Source organism: Haliotis rufescens, unplaced genomic scaffold, assembly GCF_023055435.1.
Source record: "Haliotis rufescens isolate VD_foot unplaced genomic scaffold, xgHalRufe1.0.p SCAF_7, whole genome shotgun sequence".
Classification (NCBI taxonomy): Eukaryota; Metazoa; Mollusca; class Gastropoda; order Lepetellida; family Haliotidae; genus Haliotis; species Haliotis rufescens.
Window position 1 is genome coordinate 44,890,601 of NW_025964361.1, and position 19,289 is coordinate 44,909,889.

A 19,289-nucleotide genomic window follows, 5' to 3' on the forward strand; every position below is an offset into this window, starting at 1 on the left:
CCGATTTTTGAAGCGCACCCAACCTACCCACATTTTAAGTACACCTTACCCACTCTTTTTTTAAACGCACCCTACCTAACACCCTCACTTTGTTTGCTCACCATTCCTAATTTTTGAAGCACACTATAATATTAACTTATATAAAAAAATTGAATACATTGGTGACATGATTTCATTCAAACAATCACTAATAATATATAATGTGACTAATGTTTGACTTACAAAGGCAGACTATTTCCCGAATGAATCATTTGTAATCATCCAGCATTTTTTGTAATTTTAAGTGCAACCCCACACCCACAGTAAAAATGTATTACTTTGAAATGTCTCCGATATTCAGTACTGTAAAAGAATCCGGACTATAAATTCCTTAAAACTATCAGTATCAACCCTGCAACTTGTACAACATCATGTAAACGACCAACACATGTTCCTGGGGAACTATTCTAACCCAGAATTCACAAGTTGCTTATTGAGTGAAAGTACAGTGAGTGAATAATTGACAACGACTTTAACGCCGCTTTTAACAGTATTCTGATAACATCACGGCTGGGGACACCAGAAATATGTTTAACACATTCTACCTATGTGAGGAATCCGAACTCTGGCCTTCGGCGGGACGAGCGAACACCTCAACTATTAAGCTACGCTACCGCGAATAAGGTTTATGGCCGTTTTGAGAAGTACTGCAGTTGGGATTCGAACCAAGATGCAGCAATCAAGTCCTGGTGCGACTAGATATCTAGATCCTGGTGCGACTAGATATCTAGATCTGTTTGGGGTGGCTTAATAAGTTGAACGCCCAGTCCTGAAAAGAACCAAAACACATTCACTTTCTTGTGAACGCTTCTTTAATAATCACGTGATGTGAGTCATGTGATTTTGTAAACTGTGTCACGTGACTAAACAACATGGCGGCTATATTGCAAAGCTTGCCGCAAGGTGCTTGTAAAATCATTATATAATTTCCTGCTAGAAATACAAACGCACTTACTTTAATATACTATGGAATATTTTGTAAAAATAGATTCCAGTGGTTTTATGCAAATAGTGAAGAATTTGGAGAGTAACGGTAAATCTAAATATAATGACAGTCACTGACCTGGAATATTCGTAGTTGTACACAGAGCTTATGATCAAATTGTAAATAAATATTTTTTTTATGGCCAATGTATCCCCATGCTACAGCGTGTTATGATTAAACCATGGAGGCTCCACCCAAAACTAGAATGTGTACTTTATGAAGAAAGTGCAATGCCAAATATAACATAGGTTACATTTGACCACATTATGCAGTGAGAAAGTCGATCCTAAACTGATTAAACAGTCCATACTTAACTTGTTTCATCTGAGATGATCCATAGACTGTTACAGTTAAAACTTCTTCATCTACTATACTAGACATGGGATTATGTAAGTCAGTTATTTTACTACATTATATTTTATTCATGTTGAAAGTCATTTTGTCATGCCATTGCTATTATGTTTTGTACAGGTTTCCAAGAAGCTATTGCAGATGCAGGTCGACTTCCTCAAGACATGCTTGCACAGATTGTGAGTCATGAAATTTATAATTGTAGGACAAGACTAATTATGGGACTAATTATGCAGAGCTCCAGATAAGCTGCGTATCTGCGTGAAATACGCATCAGACATGCAGAAATATGCAGTAAAATATAATCCAAGCGTATTAAATACGCAACGAACATTACAGATACGCTACAAAAATAAAACTTGTGCGTATCATCAAAATATTGTGAAGTAACCCTGCGTATTCGATTAGCAAATCAGCAACTTATTTTGAAATTATAAACGGGCATTCCGTCAACCTTGCCAAACTCCACGATGACAGTTACATCATGATCATTTGCCGTCACACTTTCTTGTGGAAGTATCGTGGTATTTTTGAGTCCTATAAAGCTCTCGAACCCACACGACACCAATTTGCAGGGACTAGATGAATAGTGTTTTTAAATATTTAACTTAAATACCCACATGTGTAAAAACTAGTGGGTAACAGAAATTTGAATACGCAGATAGAATTACTGATACCAATGATTTTAAAATGCATGGGTAAAATACCCACAACACCAAAAGCTTATCTGGAGCTCTGATTATGTATCATAGAGGGAGAAGGAGTTGGTGGAAGAGCTGGGTCTCCAGAATAAATATTTGTACACAGTTTTACATCCTCTACCCGATATAATTAAGATTGGGCGCAATATGTAGGGATGATACACCAACTGTGCGATCTAAAACATATGATACATTTTTTACTATCCGATAAGTATCACGATACTTGTATGTGCTCATATCTGTGGTGTGTAAGCTACTTATCATAGACAGGATAGTCAAATACCTGGGTCACTGATGATTTACAGATGGCAGTGTCAATATGGCACAGTGTATTAAAATATTTACTTTTTCACTTCTAAATTTCACTACAAAGTAGTGTTTGGTGTAACAGCCATTAAAGTAAACATTTAAGGTATAAATCGATCATTTTTACTTAGTACGCGACTGTAATCAATACTTGTAGTGGGAAGTAAGTTATTGCCATCCACCGATGCATTGGTGTATTGTTCCACCACTAGCAATTAGTATCAACTGCAAGTCCCATTCCTGTGCAGTTATGTCATTCCCTGTTGGTACACACGCTCCAGGGCTTGGACGGGTAACTCGGGTACCCGGGTCGGGTGGGTTCTGAGAAGAACTCGGGTATCTACAGGACTACCCGGACCCGTGGTAAGCCATGTGATATATTGTTTAATGACAACAATGTTCTGGAACTATATGGTTACACTACAAGTCACTATTGTTCACAATTTTTGACTATGCACTCATTCCTTCTGACTTTTATATGTTTGAATAAAGATAAAACTTCAATGAACTTCAGTGTTTGCATGACCAGATCATTTTATGCCAGTATCTAAATACATTTGGTCCAGGGCTACAATCAAACTATTTCAATCGGATAGTTTGTACCTATCTCTTGAGACCTACAGTGGGTAGGGTGGCATGATAGGGGGGTGGGTACCCGGGTAGTAAATTTGGACTCGTCCCAGCTCTAACACACTCATATGTTTTCAGTGCCAGGATGTTGCAACATTTCTACAGTACAAGTCCGGTCCGGTGAAGGCAGAGAAGTACACACAGGTACAGCCTTTCACATTCATCTTATTTAATAATAGTTCTTTCACGAGTCGACCGCCTCCGTGGTCTAGTGGTAGAGCGTAAAAGATGCTACTTGTTGTTACCCTGCCTGGCACTCGGCATTAAGGGGCTAAAACAAGGACTGGTCGGCTCGGAGTCAGTATACTGTGTCTGAGTGGGGTATTCAGGTTAAACTGCGGCATGGTATCTCAGTGAGCTAGCACTATAAATCGGTAGCAGTCTGGACTAGTACAAGCAGCCACACACACACGTACATGCACGTCACTGTATAAGTGCAATAATCTTGGATGCAACGTTAAACCCCATTTCACCACCTCACCTTTCACGAGTCCTCCGAGTTTGTAGCTGGTCCTGCTTGAAAGAGACACAAATGTTTGCTATCATTACATTTTCAGTCAGACGTATTCAGTTTGTAGCAAACTAGAATCATTGAGAACTGGTTTAGAAATACAGCCCGCAAATGCTACTTGTCAAAGAGAACTTACTTGTCTACAACACAAATTATTAGTCACGGGTAACCAGACTAGCATATACTTCGAGGGCTATCAATACAGATCAAAGACATTGATAATCATTAACTAAATATCAATCTATTATCGATAAATATCGGAGAAGTAATTTTGAGCAAATGCGCCAAAAAAGTTCTAAATGAAATCAACATATTTCACTGTTTGGTAGCAGGTATTACTTTAGACATACAAGATATAACAAAAAGAGTTACTTTCCATCTTTAGCAATGGACATTATTGACGATAACAAGTCTGTTTTGGTACATCTAAACTTTATTTCATCACAATAGTTTATGTGAGATATTATTGATGACACAAGTGTTCTAGCATGTATTTACAAATCCAGGCCTGCAACTTACAAGACAGGTTAGTTACATTGTAGTGTCACCAGCCTGCCTGTTTTGTTGCAAATACAAAATATTTCAGACATAGACCCACATTAGTCATTCCTCCCATGTAATTAGTTTCCTGGTAGGTTGAATGAACCCACATCTGTTGCATGGGGTTGTCACCATGGTAACAAAACAACAACGAGCATGAGATGTGTCATGTTGTGGTTCTTGATTGATGAAGTATTGACAATTAATTCACAATGGATGTGTTATGATACAAATGGTATCATGCAGGTTCAGATTCAATATGTCTTCTGTCTATTTTTCCGACTTGCACATGACATGGAAAAGCAAATGACTAATAGGACGTTTTCCCCTAGCATGTAATATATAGGTTGTTAAAACAAAGGTGAATCCGAACAGCTATTGATTAAAAATGAATTGGTGACCAGGTTATTGCAATGCATCAGTGTGCACACTAAATTGTGTTACCATGGTTACAAAGCACATTTTAAGGTGAAAAGAAATCCCCGAAAATCTTTAAATGTCCAAAATATTTAGTGTGTAGGTGTCATATTTGAATTGTTCGATAGACATTTCTTAGAAGTTGATAGATGACAAAATAGATACTTTTTGGGTAGGGACTGGTCATTTGTTACCCCTGTTTGTGTGCGAGTGTGTGCCTTTCTCTGTGTGTGTGTCTTTCTGTGTGTGTGTGTCTTTCTGTGTGTGTGTGTGTGTCCTTCTGTGTGTGTCTTTCTGTGTGTGTGTGCGAGTGTGTGTCCTTCTCTCTGTGTGTGTTTGTGTCTTTCTGTGTGTGTCTTTCTGTGTGTGTGTCTTTCTCTCTGTGTGTGTGTGTGTGTGTGTGTGTGTGTGTGTGTGTGTGTGTGTGTGTGTGTGTGTGTGTGTGTGTGTGTGTGTGTGTCTTTGTCTTTGTGTCTGTGTCTTTCTGTCTCTTGATGCAGTCATTCACTGACAATAATGACCCTCCCCTGATGCTTGTCATATGTTTGAATGACCCTCGCATGCCCTTGTACATTTTTTTTATGACCTTCAATTCCCTGAAAAAACTAAATGCAAAAGAATTTTGTATTTTATTGTTATGACCCTCCTCAAATATGTGTATTATTTTGTATGACCCTCCCCTTGTATGACTGTCATATTTACCCACTGACCCTATAATAAATGGCCGGTCCCTTATTGATGACAGAGACGTTTTGAAGTATAATAAGGAAGTTGTTATCCCTAGAAAGGTGTAATATTTGTTCATGAAAGCAACACAAGTCATTATGACCATGAAAAAGGTTTCATTACAAACTGATCTTTCTTGTTAAAACATAAGTATTCAGGATTTCAAGTTCAATTTGTTGCAGACCAGTGAAACAATATCATTAGTAAACCCATATTGAAAAATATTGCATTGCATTTGAATGTGACTACATCTGAACCAGTGAGTGAATTGGGTTTAACGCCGCTTTTAACAGTATTCAAGTTATAATGTCAGCTTAATGTGGGAGGAAAGCCCCAAGTGATGCAGGTCTCAGATGTTTCCACTTCGGTGAAACCCACGAGCACGGGTATGGTGCTGACAAACCTAGAAACATAATCGGGGCGAACCGATATTCGAACCCACAATCATAGGTTTCTGAAATGCCCAAGGGACGCAACTCTGCACAGCGAATTGCGGTGCCTCAGACGACTGGGCTACCCGTGCCCCCACATCTGAACCAATATCACTTCAAAATATTGTTTCTGCTTTAGTCTTAGTTTTAAAAAAAGAGTCAAGAAAGTCTGTACAACAGGTATCTCTCGTCTCATGAAACTTTGGGGCACGGGTGACCCAATTGTCTGAGGCGCCACGATTCACTGTGCAGAGTTGCGTCCCTTGGGCACGCCAGAAACCTATGATTGTGGGTTCGAATCTCGGTTCGCCCCTGTTATGTTTCAAGGTTTGTCAGTACCATAAACGTCTGAGACCTCCATCACTTTGGGCTTTCCTCCTCCCACATTAGGCTGACATGCTGTGAATACTGTTAAAAGCGGCGTTACACCCAACTCACTCACTCATGAAACTTTTCCTAATTGCTGGAGTGGTTGTGTATGACATGTGATAATGGACATGTATATGATCACCGCAATGATGTTTGTAATAAACAATACACACACTGAGTGTTGAGCTGGCTTAAGACAATGTTCATGGCACACGATGTACTTGTTTGTTCCAGCTACTGGAGGCCTTCTCAGCTAGTCCCACCAAGGTGTCCATCACAAGTGTTGTGAATGCTCTGACCTACTTACTGCGGTAAGCTGCCTCAAACTGATTGTATGATGATGGTAATGGTGGTGATGGTGGTTATGGTGGTGTTGATGGTGGTGGCGATGATGATGATGTTGGTGGTTTTGATTGTGGTGATTGTGGTTGTGGTAGCAATGATGATGATGGTGGTGGTGATGGTGGCAGTGATGATGATGATGATGATGATGATGATGATGGTGATCATGATGGTGGTGATGATGATGATGATGATGATGATGATGAGAGTGTTTTTTTTATGCTGTGATCAGCAATATTTTGGTAATGACGGGCAGCCTGTACGAAACTAGGTGGTGATGTTGATGATGTTGATGATGATGATGATGATGATGATGAGTGGGGGTTGTTTTTGGCTATGGTCAGCAAAAGTTTGTATATGATGGTTGCCTGTACACTAGGCCAAGTCTGGCCAGGCAAACCAGGGGTTGCTAACAGCAACAACCCACACTGTCCAGGTACAGCCACTAAAACTCATCACACACTGTAACCACGGTAAACAACCAATGCTTTCTATGTTTTTAACTTTGCGATAGCATTTTACCCAGGGGTCCGGAAAATTTAAAATCCCAATCGGACATTTGCATTTAGGCCACGCCCCCTTCAAATAGCGTATTTTAGTACGACTTTTCACACACATTACAAGTTTACGTATTCATAATATGATGAATTATGAATTGTTTCAATTTAAATTGTTTAATTCACCGGACAATTAATAACAAATAATATCATTTCAGATTTACATGGAAAACATACGTTTGTTTCTGTTATAATAACGATCTATTAACGTAGTGAACGGTCTAATTAATATTCATGAGTTATATTCATGAGTCTGCTCAAGTGTACGCGTTGTAACATTTGGATCGAGACTATTATCCCATATTTGGTTATCACGTGACCTCACGGGAAAAGTTTTTTTTAAACTAAAGATTTTTTTAAAAACAAGACAGATAATTTAATCACCCAAAATTTTCACCCAACCCTTGCTTGTTTGCACTAGCTTATGACTGTTAAGTCTCTTTTGACATTTTCTCAAAAGCAAGAACAGCTACAAATCTTCAGGTTCCTCGAGCAGTGTTGTTGATTACTTCATCTTGTTTAGTTCATTTCTGATTCTTGTAAATTCACATAAATGTTCAGGTGTTACTGCAGATACTGGCCTACCTGTTTGTATGTGTGAAATGTGTGGCTGGTGGCTCCAAGTGTCTCTTATTTTGTCGTCTTAGTTTTGTTCTGTTTTGTTCTCAGATCTGCTGCAGCATTAAAAATGGACGGTGAGGAATTTCAAAATCAGCTGACCTCATCGGACATTTTTTCAAAGGATGTCGTGGATACTCTGGTACACTCGTGGAACGAGCAGGTAGTGACAGATTTGGAATGTGGGAATGGATGCAAAGATTTGATTGACAATGACAAATCCTGCTGTTGTTATTGAAAATCCTTACCAAATCTGTTCACCATGTGAACGGAAGTCAGTTGTTCGATCCACTGGCTGCATCATACCCAAAATATGTAAAAGAAAGTACTTGCTGTTATCTTGCAGTCAGCATGAGGGGTTAGAACAAGGACTGGTCGGCTTGGACAGAAGTCCAGATTACAATGCACACACACACACGTACATGTACTTGCATGTCACTATATAGCTAAGTGAAATAATCTTGAATGTGACATTCAAGCCCATTTCACCCCACCTGTCCATAGTGAGCCATCACATAAAATCAGATCTTAATTACCGCTACCGCTAGTCAAAGATCTGAGGACGTCCCTTTACAGGACACATCAGAAGAACCTTCATCTGACCACTCGGGTGAGGTGAAATGGAGTTTAACGTCGCGTCCAAGATTATTGCACTTATATAGCAACGTGCATGCATGTGTGTGTGTGTGGCTGCTTGTACTAGTCCGGACTGATGCCGATTTATAGTGCTAGCCCACTGAGATACCATGCCGCAGTTGAACATGAATACCCCACTCAGACACAGTATACTGACTCCGAGCCGACCAGTCCTTGTTTTAGCCCCTTAATGCCGAGCGCCAGACAGGGTAACAACAAGTACCATCTTTTAACGTCTTTTTGTATGACGCGGCCCGGGATCGAACCCTGGACCTTCCGCTCTCCGGGCGGACGCTCTACCACAAGACCACGGAGGCAGACTCAGACCAATCAGAGCGTTGCTTACCAGATCATGAAAGTGACAGAAGGAATGGGATTTCTGATCATGCAACCTCGGAAGATTTAACACAGGGTATTCCGAACACCAGTTACGGGCTTTATAAGTGATTCCAGGCCATCAATGAGCCATTTCAGAATGTTCATTTGTTATGTTTATGTTTATGTTATGCATTTGCATTTTCGCCAAAAAAATGTGCTTGTATTTATTTCATGATTTACGGTATATCAGTGTTTTTGTCATGCTTTACCCAAATTAGATTTCAGAGCTCAGTACTTGCAAATAAATTGACTTGTGCATATTTCTTTGTCAGGGGAGACAACTCATGGCCACCACGTCCCAGTTGCAGTGCCTGAATGTGGGGCAGGTTAGTAGCATACACAGCCGTTGCTCATTGTGATGATACTTCATATAAAGAACATCTGGGACCACTTTTTGTTGTTGAGTTATTTGAGTTATTTGAGTTATGCTCATTTCGTCAGGAGGTGGTTTCAGAGCAAGGTCTTTTTTTAAGAGTCATTATTCATTTCGGAGTGAGTGAGTGAGTATGATTTAACGCTGCTTTTAGCAATATTCCAGCAATATCATGGCAGAGGACACCAGAAATGGGCTTCACACATTGTACGCATGTCAGGAATTGAACCAGGGTCTTTGGCGTTACGAGCAACCGTTTTAACCACTAGGCTACCCAACCACCCCTACTCATTTCGAAGTTGAATTGACTTACAGTATGTGTTTTTAAGTAGTGTTACAATGGCGGTGATGAAACTGTTCCAGCTTTTCTCTTCTGCCACTGCCAGCGGTATCACAGCTATGTCATAGTCGCTTGAGTCCTTACAAACTGGTCGAGGTGAGGTGAGGTGAAATTGGGTTTAACGTTGCGTCCAAGATTATTGCACTTATATAGCGATGTGCAGGCGGATGCTCTACCATTAGACCACAGAGGTGGTCACAAACTGGTCGATGTTTGATAATATACCATGCATCGATGTCTATAAAACGACCCCCACCTAAAGCCGACCCCCTGTACAAGCCTTCAAAATCGAAGCAAATTTATAAAACCTGTCTATAAAGCAAATCTGAATGAAGCTCATCACCAGTGCATACACAATCCCTACATTTGCAATAAATGAGTGTTTATCTTCCGCAGCATAAAATTACATCGAATCCCTTCAGCGAATTCAGGAAAACGAAACAGATCATAACATAAACTTGGTCAATACAAATTTGAAATTTGAGACATGATAATTTACTGATTAAATTATATTTCCTGTTCTGCTAGGCATTGTGTTATATGCAGAGATTGAGATTACTGTGTATATTGTCTCCCCTTTGAAATCCTCCTAATTCTAGGAATGAAAGATTCGCCTTACACACATCGATATACGGTAAGCCACAATCAGTCAGGGCTGTGGAAATTTCAACATTGGGATCGTGTCCTTGAACATGTGAACAGGAGAAACTCACTATGTCTGGAGACAATGTCTACTTGTCCAGATTGCTGACCAAAATGGTTTTTTTCCATGTTTGCGATTTTCATTTGAATTGATCAGATTTATCATCTTTCATGACAAGATTAACATGATTAATGAATTCATTCATTGTGCACGTCGCTATATAAGTGCAATAATCTTGGACGCGACGTTAAACCAAATTTCACCTCACCTCATTCATTGTGAATGAGTGAGTGAGCATAGTTTTATGCCGCTTTTAGCAATATTCAAGCAATATCACGGCGGGGGACACAAGAAATGGGCTTCACACACTGTACCCATGTCGGGAATCAAACCCAGGTCTTTGGCGTGACGAGCGAACGCTTTAACAACTAGGCTACCCGACCGCCCCTCATCTATTGTGGGATGACCATGTTATCAAACGGAAACCATATGTTTTGAGCAGCCAGTGTGATATGCCATGCAGTCTTACAGTTTATGTGCAATTGGCTCACCATTCACTCACTCACTCATGCTATTAACTCACTCACCCACTCCCTTCACCCACCAGTTGCTGGACTTGCAGTGGAGAGTGGGCGTGGCCATCAGTTCGGACGACTGCAAGAACCTCAACTCCCCAACCATCACCCTCCTCCTCACCATCGCTGAGACCGGCGGCAACATCACCAAACACTCCGTCGAGATGACGCTCACGCAGTTTAGGGTAAGTGTTGGACGACAAATGAGTTTCTTACCTTTCTTTGAAATTCTATGATTTATGATTTTGTTATGGTGTGTATAGCTGTGTGAAGCAAGTGAGTTGGGTTTAAAGCCGCTTTTAACAGTATTCCAGTTATATCACGGCATGTCAGCTTAATGTGGGAGGAAAGCCCGAAGTGATGCAGGTTTCAGATGTTTACCACTTTGGTGAAACCCACGAGCACATGTATGGTGCTGACAAACCTAGAAACATAATCGGGGCAAACCCAGATTCGAACCCACAATCATAGGTTTCTGGCGTGCCAAAGGGAAGCAACTCTGCACAGCAAATCACGGTGCCTTAGACGACTGGGCCACATTAAGCTGACATGCCATGATATAACTGGAATATTGTTTAAAGTGAAGTTAAACCCAACTCAATCACTAGTGCTCCTGTAAAAAAACATAGCAGAAACTTTTATGGCACTGTATATATTTGGGGCGGTTTACTCAGGCGTTGTATTCCTACATGGTTTCTGTACTTTAGTGATTGAAAATATCTCTCACTTTGATTATGTTAAGAATGACAATGATATAGAAATTATTGCCCTTTTGTGTTTCGGTACAGTAAATAGAATATGTTAGGAATAAAAAATATGTATTGCTGGGTATGGTTGCCAGAGACTAACATTATACAGTTTGTTTTCCTAACGTATGACATGTCTTCAGCAACCCATGCTTTCTGTAAAAGGCGACTTTGCTTGTCGTAAGAGGCGACTAACAGGATCGGGTGGTCAGGCTCGCTGACTTGGTTGATTGCGTGGATCGATGCTCAAGATGTCAATTACTGGATTGTCTGGTCCAGACTCGATTATTTACAGCCCGCCGTCATATAGCTAGAATATTGCTGAGTGTGGCGTTAAACAACAAACCAACAAACTAATGTATGATATTAATGATGGTAAACCACATGAGGCTAATAACCGCTTATCATATGACAGTAATATGTTGGAACAAGTGTTGTTTGGTGTGGATTTATGTCAGGTGTACCAACAATTGCAGTTGGATATTCTTGTTACAGTCAAGTCTCATTAATCCGACACCGATTAATCCCACAATCGGTTTTATCCGACACTCATAATGGGAACCGATTAAATCTGTGCTATTTAGACCCATTAATCTGACAGTCTCGCACTCTGACACTGAGGCACCTAATTGCCACGAATTACCGAAATCACTCATTAATCAATTTCGTGAATCCAACACAGTGATCTGCATACTCCGTGGTCATTCGCCTACCGAAAACATATTCTGCTAACAATGTCACATAACAATTTAAATAGTTTTCAGTTTTTTATTACAATGTATTTGTATCGTTATCTATCATGTAGTTGTCCGATTTTCCATCATGAATGTTGATACTACTTAATTTCGTTATTCAACATACTCGTTAATACGACATAGTCATATGCAACCATCCATGTCGGATTAACGGGACTTGACTGAATATGTGTCCTCATTATGGCTGTCCTGGCAGCCATATTGGAAATGTTATTTCTGCCCATGAGTCATACATTTCTGTGTGTATCCTTGTAAAACTTGCTGTGCCGTTATTAAGTGGTTACAACCAATAACATATATTACATTGGGTTGTGCCTGCAGCAACTTCGACCTAAATGTATCGCTGTGGCTGCAAAGTTCGGTACCTTACACAGCTATGATTGTTTTCATGTTTATTCTACGTAGACGCAGCTAGGACGTGCAGTATTTTTTCATTCTCTTATTACCCTTGTTTACCAACAATATGAGTTAAAGTTGAAAATATTTCAGGAATATTTTTATGAACTACATATCCTGATAGCTCTATATTTCTATGGCAATAAAATGCCATGTATCAGAAATGTGCAATAATTTATATGTTGTTTTCATTCTATTGCAGAATTTTTCCCGGCAGTTGAAAGAAATGGCAATATTAATGGAGACAGTTTGACGAATGCTAACGGCAACTGTTTTCAAACTAACAGGGATACAAATACCAGTGAATTCCAGAAATCAACACAAATATGTGTCATTACCATAGCAACCAGTACTCAGTGAAGTGGCACATGATCTTGCATCTCTTGTGTACTACCAGTACATATAGGGCTGTCGGTGGGGTAGCCGAGTGGATAAGGCATTGACTCATCATGCTGAAAGACCTGGTTCAGTCCCCACATGGGTATAATTTGTGAAGCCCATTTCAGGTGTCCTCTGTGTGATATTGCTTGAATATTGCTTAAAGTGGCGTAAAACCATACTAACTAACTACAGGGCTGTCTTGGGTGAAGCCTGCAGGTACCTGTATCTGTGCTTGCTGGGACATATTGATAGTCATATGGAGAACCACTTTTATGTAGGACTGCAGCTCAAGGTGTACTGTTATGCTCGGCTGTTATAATATAGATTGCTAACTGCTAATTAAATATTGCTGACTGTGGCATAAAAAATATTATACCCTGAATTTAGAAAATACATGATTCTGATTGGTCAATTAGAAGTTTCAAATCACAATAACCACTTCTGACTGAAACAACTGATTTCACTGAGGAAGCTTATATATAGAAAAGAAATTCATTGTCAATCATTGTCGTCAGGCATTTTGAAATAATCATATATACATTTCTGGGTAATTTGTTACAGGTCTGCGTTCAGTTCTACAAATTAGTGTGGTTAAATCTACAGATAACCTAGCTCCACCTTGAAAACATGATTTAAGTCCCAATTCACTTATGGTGTAATACATATAAATTGGGAATAGGTATTGTGATGCACTGAACTTTGGTGAATCTCTAGAGTCCAGTGTTCTCTCTGCATGGTGGCTGACATACGTTTCTTTGTTGTGTTTTCATCGGTTTATGCCCCCCTTTCACTACGATCACGAATCACCCTGAATTGGAAACTTTCGAAATTCGTGAAATTTTGTGGCTAATCGGGTTGAAAAATATTAAGAATGCCAGGAATGCGTTAAGAAACATTTACAAATTACAAGATTCATGTACGGATCATGCACGAATTGTAAGAATCACCTACGACTAAGTTACGAATATGCTGAATGTTGTTCTTATTTAATTCTTACATGATTCGTAGTTGACTCGGGACATTCGTGGCTGTTTCGGGATGTTTTCGGGTTGAGGACAAGAAAGCCACAAATTGCTAAGAATAGCCAAGCATACAAAAGAAACGATTACAAAGCTGTTTAGGAACATAAGAATTAATTACGAATGGATTATGATACAGTTGCAATTGGGGAACCCTTCCACGAAACGTTTTTGACAAACAAAAATTTCTCGCCGATTTGATGAACTTCCACGAACTGTACGAATGTTTGAGAATCAAATAAGATTCATTTAAGAACTTCAAGAAATGATTGAGATTTATCTACGAACATGAAAAATGTCCTATTCGGGGATGATTCGGGATATTCGTGGTCGTAGTGAAATGTGGGCATTAGACTTGAGACAATTCACTATCACACAATTCATCATGCGATTGTGTACACGACATGAAACAACGTTGTGTGTACAACCCTGTGAGGTGTTGATGGTGCAGTGAATTGTTCACAGACTCACATGGCCACTTTGGAATGTAGGACCCTGTCCGAAGTCAGTGGTTACAGAATCATTTTGTTGCTAATAAATCAGAATGTTTAGTTATACATACCAGTATATGAATGATTATCTATAATACTCAATGGTGCTGCTTGTTATATTTTGTTTTATGTTGTACTGTCACAAACCTGATCTTCAGAGTGTTCAGTATCTTAACTGAAGAAATTTATAAAGAAGTGTAGCTAATGTTAATGAATTTATAACACAGATCTGCTTAGTGTTTATCCTGTTATGATACCCTTAGTGATCCTGGGATAGAATCAAACCTCCCTTGTGGGTAGGTGGGTTAGCCAAGTGGATAATGCTGCATCATTATCATTTTGGGTGAGGTGAAATGGGGTTTATTGCACTTATATAGCGACGTGCATGCACGTGTGTGTGTTGCTGCTTGTACTAGTCCGGACTGATGCTGATTTATAGTGCTAGCTCACTGAGATACCATGCCGCAGTTTTACATGAATACCCCACTCAGACCGAGCTGACCAGTCCTTGTTTAGCCCCTCAATACCTAGCGCCAGGCAGGATAACAAGTACCATCTTTTAACGTCTTTTGGTATGGCAAGGATGGGGATCGATCCCTGGACCTTCCACTGAGCAATGGAGGCGGTCCTTTATGATTATATTGTTTGATAGGAATACTAAAACAATTCATACTCAAGACCTCTGAGGGGAGCATGTGTACTTTTAGCAACTTGAAAGAAGCTGAAAATGTACATTTCCATGGCAGTGTCAAATACTATTCACACGACAACATCTCAACTGACCCAGTCAGCCCCCATCTAGACTGTCACATTATCCTTATCAAATGTTGTGAGGTATACATCTTTATATATCTATATTAAAAAACAGAACTTTTACTACTCCTCTTTTGCTAGGAATGGCATGTTTTTTATCTTTCCATGATTCACAAAACTGTCATGACATGTCAAGAGTATATTTATATACCAGTATATCTGACCTATATCCTTATCAAAAGTTGAGTAGTATACATTTCACGCATTAAGTGCCATCTTCGGGCATTTTGATATTTGACTATTATTCCATGACAACTTCTTCATTGCTTAATGCGCATAATGGTATTTGTTCAGTATATTAATTATATCTATGATACATAGTCCAGCTTGTTATAAATATATATATCTATCTATATCATATATACATCCAGATCTGACAAAGCCCATGTCCTTTGAGATGGTTCTCTGACTCACAGATGCCTTCCAGATGTCTTATACTCAATATGCTCGCACTGTGCACCTGTGAAATATGAAGTGCTTAGTTTGTATTCATGAAAAGACCTGGGAATTTGTTCATGACTATTTTTCTGTACTATTTTGACTGATTTATGTGTTCCTGCAAGTCACTGCTATGAGTGACAAATGTATTTTGCATTCATAATTCTTTTAGAAATACAGCTCTCATTTGTTTTTTTATTTAGTTTCATTAAAAGTGGAGTTATTAGATTTTCAACCTGGTGAGATTATTGTTTTAAAACAATGTCACCCCAGCCAACCGAAGTAGGTCATTTAATCAGATGTTTTAGTTTTGTTGAAAATTATTAGATGAAATGAATTTTGTAATTCCTGTTTCTTGGGACATGTTTGACACTGTAAATGATTTGAAGCCATATTCTTTCTAATATTACAATAATTTTACCTTAACACAAATAATAAGTCATATCTATATTATATCTCCATTTATATGTCAAATCTCTTTATTTGTTTGAAATTTAGAGTTTTACCTTATTTAAATACATACGTATTTTCCTATCTTTCCAAATTTTCACTTTTATGTTTTTTCTAATTTGTTCGTCTTTACATCGTCAGTGCTAGCTTATGTTATGGGTATTTTTCTGTCTGTCAGTCCATCCGTCAGTTAGCACTGAAACTTAAATGTACCACAATGTGATAACCAGTATTAACAACGTAATGTGAAAGGGTGAAGAGTCAGCTACAGTATCCATGTATCCGCGTTGTCTAATTACTATCAGTGTCTTACCTCTCTATCAGTAAGGAAACAATTGTCCTTTTTACATGATTGTCAACAGAATCATAGATATAAGGGAAAAAAGACTGTGAAATATAAGTATAAGGCCATTACAAGTATTTCACAAATTGTTCTGAGAACTTGAAACTTATCATAAAAACACCTGTTGTAACCAATTATTGTTTTACTCAAAAAAATTCGCAAATTCTCCCCCTTTACATGTTATGACACTGAGTGAAGGTGAGCTTCTGTACCTGTACTCTGGTGTTCTTAGTACATGACATTTACTTTTCATATTAATACACTGAACAAGGACAGTTGGGGATCGGGAATATTTTGGGGGATATGTTTTTATTTCTTCACTAAAAAATACCCCTGAACATATTCATGATTCCAAACTTGTTTTGATCGGTTTAGAATTATGGTAACTTATTATGGAATTCTGAAGGTCTGTTCTGAAAACTTTGTCATACATTGTACATGTGTTTCTTATATTTATTTACAGTTGACTGTCCATTTACTTGTTATGACATAGTTCTTCTTATATTTTTTGCCTACAATGATGTATTTAGTTGTCATGTAAGCAGTTGCATGTCCTTCATGTGGTGTTGTGTATGACTACTTTTTGTTGAAGTTGCTGCTCCCCATTTGGCCACACCCTTGTAGGCGTGGTAGATGATGGCTACGCCTTTGTAGGTATACATAGCCTCGCAGGGGGTGTGGCTAAGTAGGTCACATGGTACTGCGTTTATCGCTCCTTGTAGGTGAGGTAGGTGATGGCCACGCCCCTGTAGGAAACATGGCCTCGCAGGGGGTGTGGCTAAGTAGGTCACATGGTACTGCGTTTATCGCTCCTTGTAGGTGTGGTAGAAGATGGCTACGCCTTTGTAGGTATACATGGCCTCGCAGGGTGTGTGGCTAAGTAGGTCACATGGTACTGCGTTTATCGCTCCTTGTATGCGTGGAAGACAACGGCCACGCCCTTGTAGGTGCAAATGGTCTCGCAGGGGGCGTGGCTAAGTAGGTCACGTGGTACTGCGTCTATCGCCTCGTGTAGGCGTGGCATATGACGGCCACGCCCTTCGCGGTGCAACCGTGGTCTCGCACTGGGGCATGGCTAAATAGGCACGTAGTACTATCGCCTCTTGTGGGTATGGCACATCATCAGTGACATGAATAAATATCTTAACACGAAATATATGTGTTCTCTTGTTTGCCAGATGAATGGTATTGACATGTGTTCTGAAGAAAGGCCCGTGGTAGTGGGAAATGTCAGATGTGATTTGTTCAAAGGATAGAGCACATGGACTCTGTGAAGTGGATGATTTTCCCTCAGCATTCCACACCTCGGACTTCAACAAATCCATTGGTGAGATGCCATGGGTGCCAAAACCTATATAGACCATGAACAAGATTAATATAATCGTGGCATCTGACATGTTTAAACACTATTGTTTGGGTAACCCTATTTAAAAAGGTATTCAACTGAATGAGTGAGGGATTATTGTTGAACGCCGAGTCAGCAATTTAGTAGCTATTGGCGGTGAAATTATTCAAAATCTCAATGTATCAACTTACGAAAATTCATGACCTGACAATTGACCCCACAGATCTGCATAATCCGTGCAGTCAATAACAACAACAGGTGGGAGGTTTGCATTGACGGATACTTTACGACGTGAGGGCCGAGACGTCGCCCTGAAACGTCATTACAAAGAATAATGAAGTTGATATGTATAGAAAAGGTGTCATGTGTTCCTGACTTTGGTTGCCTGATTTGTGAGACTGTGTTGGTAGTATGTGCTGTTTATTTGTTGAACGCCGCACTCAGCTATGTGATCGACGATTGTCTGTAAATAATCAAGCCTGGATCAGACAATCCAGTGAGCATCGATCTGTGCAAATGGGATACGATGCCATGCATGAACCTTGTCGGCGAGCCTGACCTCCAGACAACAAACAGTCGCCTTTTACGACAAGCACGGGTTGCTGAAGACCTATTCTACCTGGGATCTTCACGGGTTTGTTTCATGTGACTATCATGGTTGTGTTGGTTGTCTATGACTGTCATGGTTGTATATGGATGCACGGTTGTCTATGACTGTCATGGTTGTATATGGATGCACGGTTGTCTATGACTGTCATGGTTGTATATGGATGTCATGGTTGTCTATGACTGTCATGGTTGTATATGGATGCACGGTTGTCTATGACTGTCATGGTTGTATATGGATGCACGGTTGTCTATGACTGTCATGGTTGTATATGGATGTCATGGTTGTCTATGACTGTCATGGTTGTATATGGATGTCATGGTTGTCTATGACTGTCATGGTTGTATATGGATGCACGGTTGTCTATGACTGTCATGGTTGTATATGGATGTCATGGTTGTCTATGACTGTCATGGTTGTATATGGATGCACGGTTGTCTATGACTGTCATGGTTGTATATGGATGTCATGGTTGTCTATGACTGTCATGGTTGTATATGGATGTCATGGTTGTCTATGACTGTCATGGTTGTATATGGATGCACGGTTGTCTATGACTGTCATGGTTGTATATGGATGCACGGTTGTCTATGACTGTCATGGTTGTATATGGATGTCATGGTTGTCTATGACTGTCATGGTTGTCTATGAATGTCATGGTTGTCTATGACTGTCATGGTTGTATATGGATGTCATGGTTGTCTATGACTGTCATGGTTGTATATGAATGTCATGGTTGTCTATGACTGTCATGGTTGTATATGGATGTCATGGTTGTCTATGACTGTCATGGTTGTCTATGACTGTCATGGTTGTATATGGATGTCATGGTTGTCTATGACTGTCATGGTTGTCTATGACTGTCATGGTTGTATATGGATGTCATGGTTGTCTATGACTGTCATGGTTGTCTATGACTGTCATGGTTGTATATGAATGTCATGGTTGTATATGGATGTCATGGTTGTATATGGATGTCATGGTTGTCTATGACTGTCATGGTTGTCTATGACTGTCATGGTTGTATATGAATGTCA

The 19,289-nt window shown here is 39.6% G+C and overlaps 1 protein-coding gene across 2 annotated transcripts; it reads left to right on the forward strand.

Moving 5' to 3' along the window:
• Positions 1 to 892: 892 nt before the first annotated feature.
• On the forward strand, positions 893 to 17,454 carry LOC124115633 (COMM domain-containing protein 6-like). 2 transcript variants are annotated; one of them, XM_046476691.2, is made up of 8 exons: positions 893 to 942; positions 1,496 to 1,554; positions 3,091 to 3,156; positions 6,241 to 6,317; positions 7,575 to 7,686; positions 8,810 to 8,863; positions 10,501 to 10,653; positions 12,568 to 17,454. In XM_046476691.2, exons 1-8 carry the CDS (start codon positions 912 to 914, stop codon positions 12,616 to 12,618), a joined length of 603 nt encoding a protein of 200 aa, XP_046332647.2. In that variant the 5' UTR covers positions 893 to 911; the 3' UTR covers positions 12,619 to 17,454. The 2 variants fall into 2 exon arrangements, with proteins under 2 accessions (XP_046332647.2, XP_046332646.2); XM_046476690.2 differs by lacking the exon at positions 893 to 942 and adding an exon at positions 972 to 1,072.
• Positions 17,455 to 19,289: the final 1,835 nt, after the last annotated feature.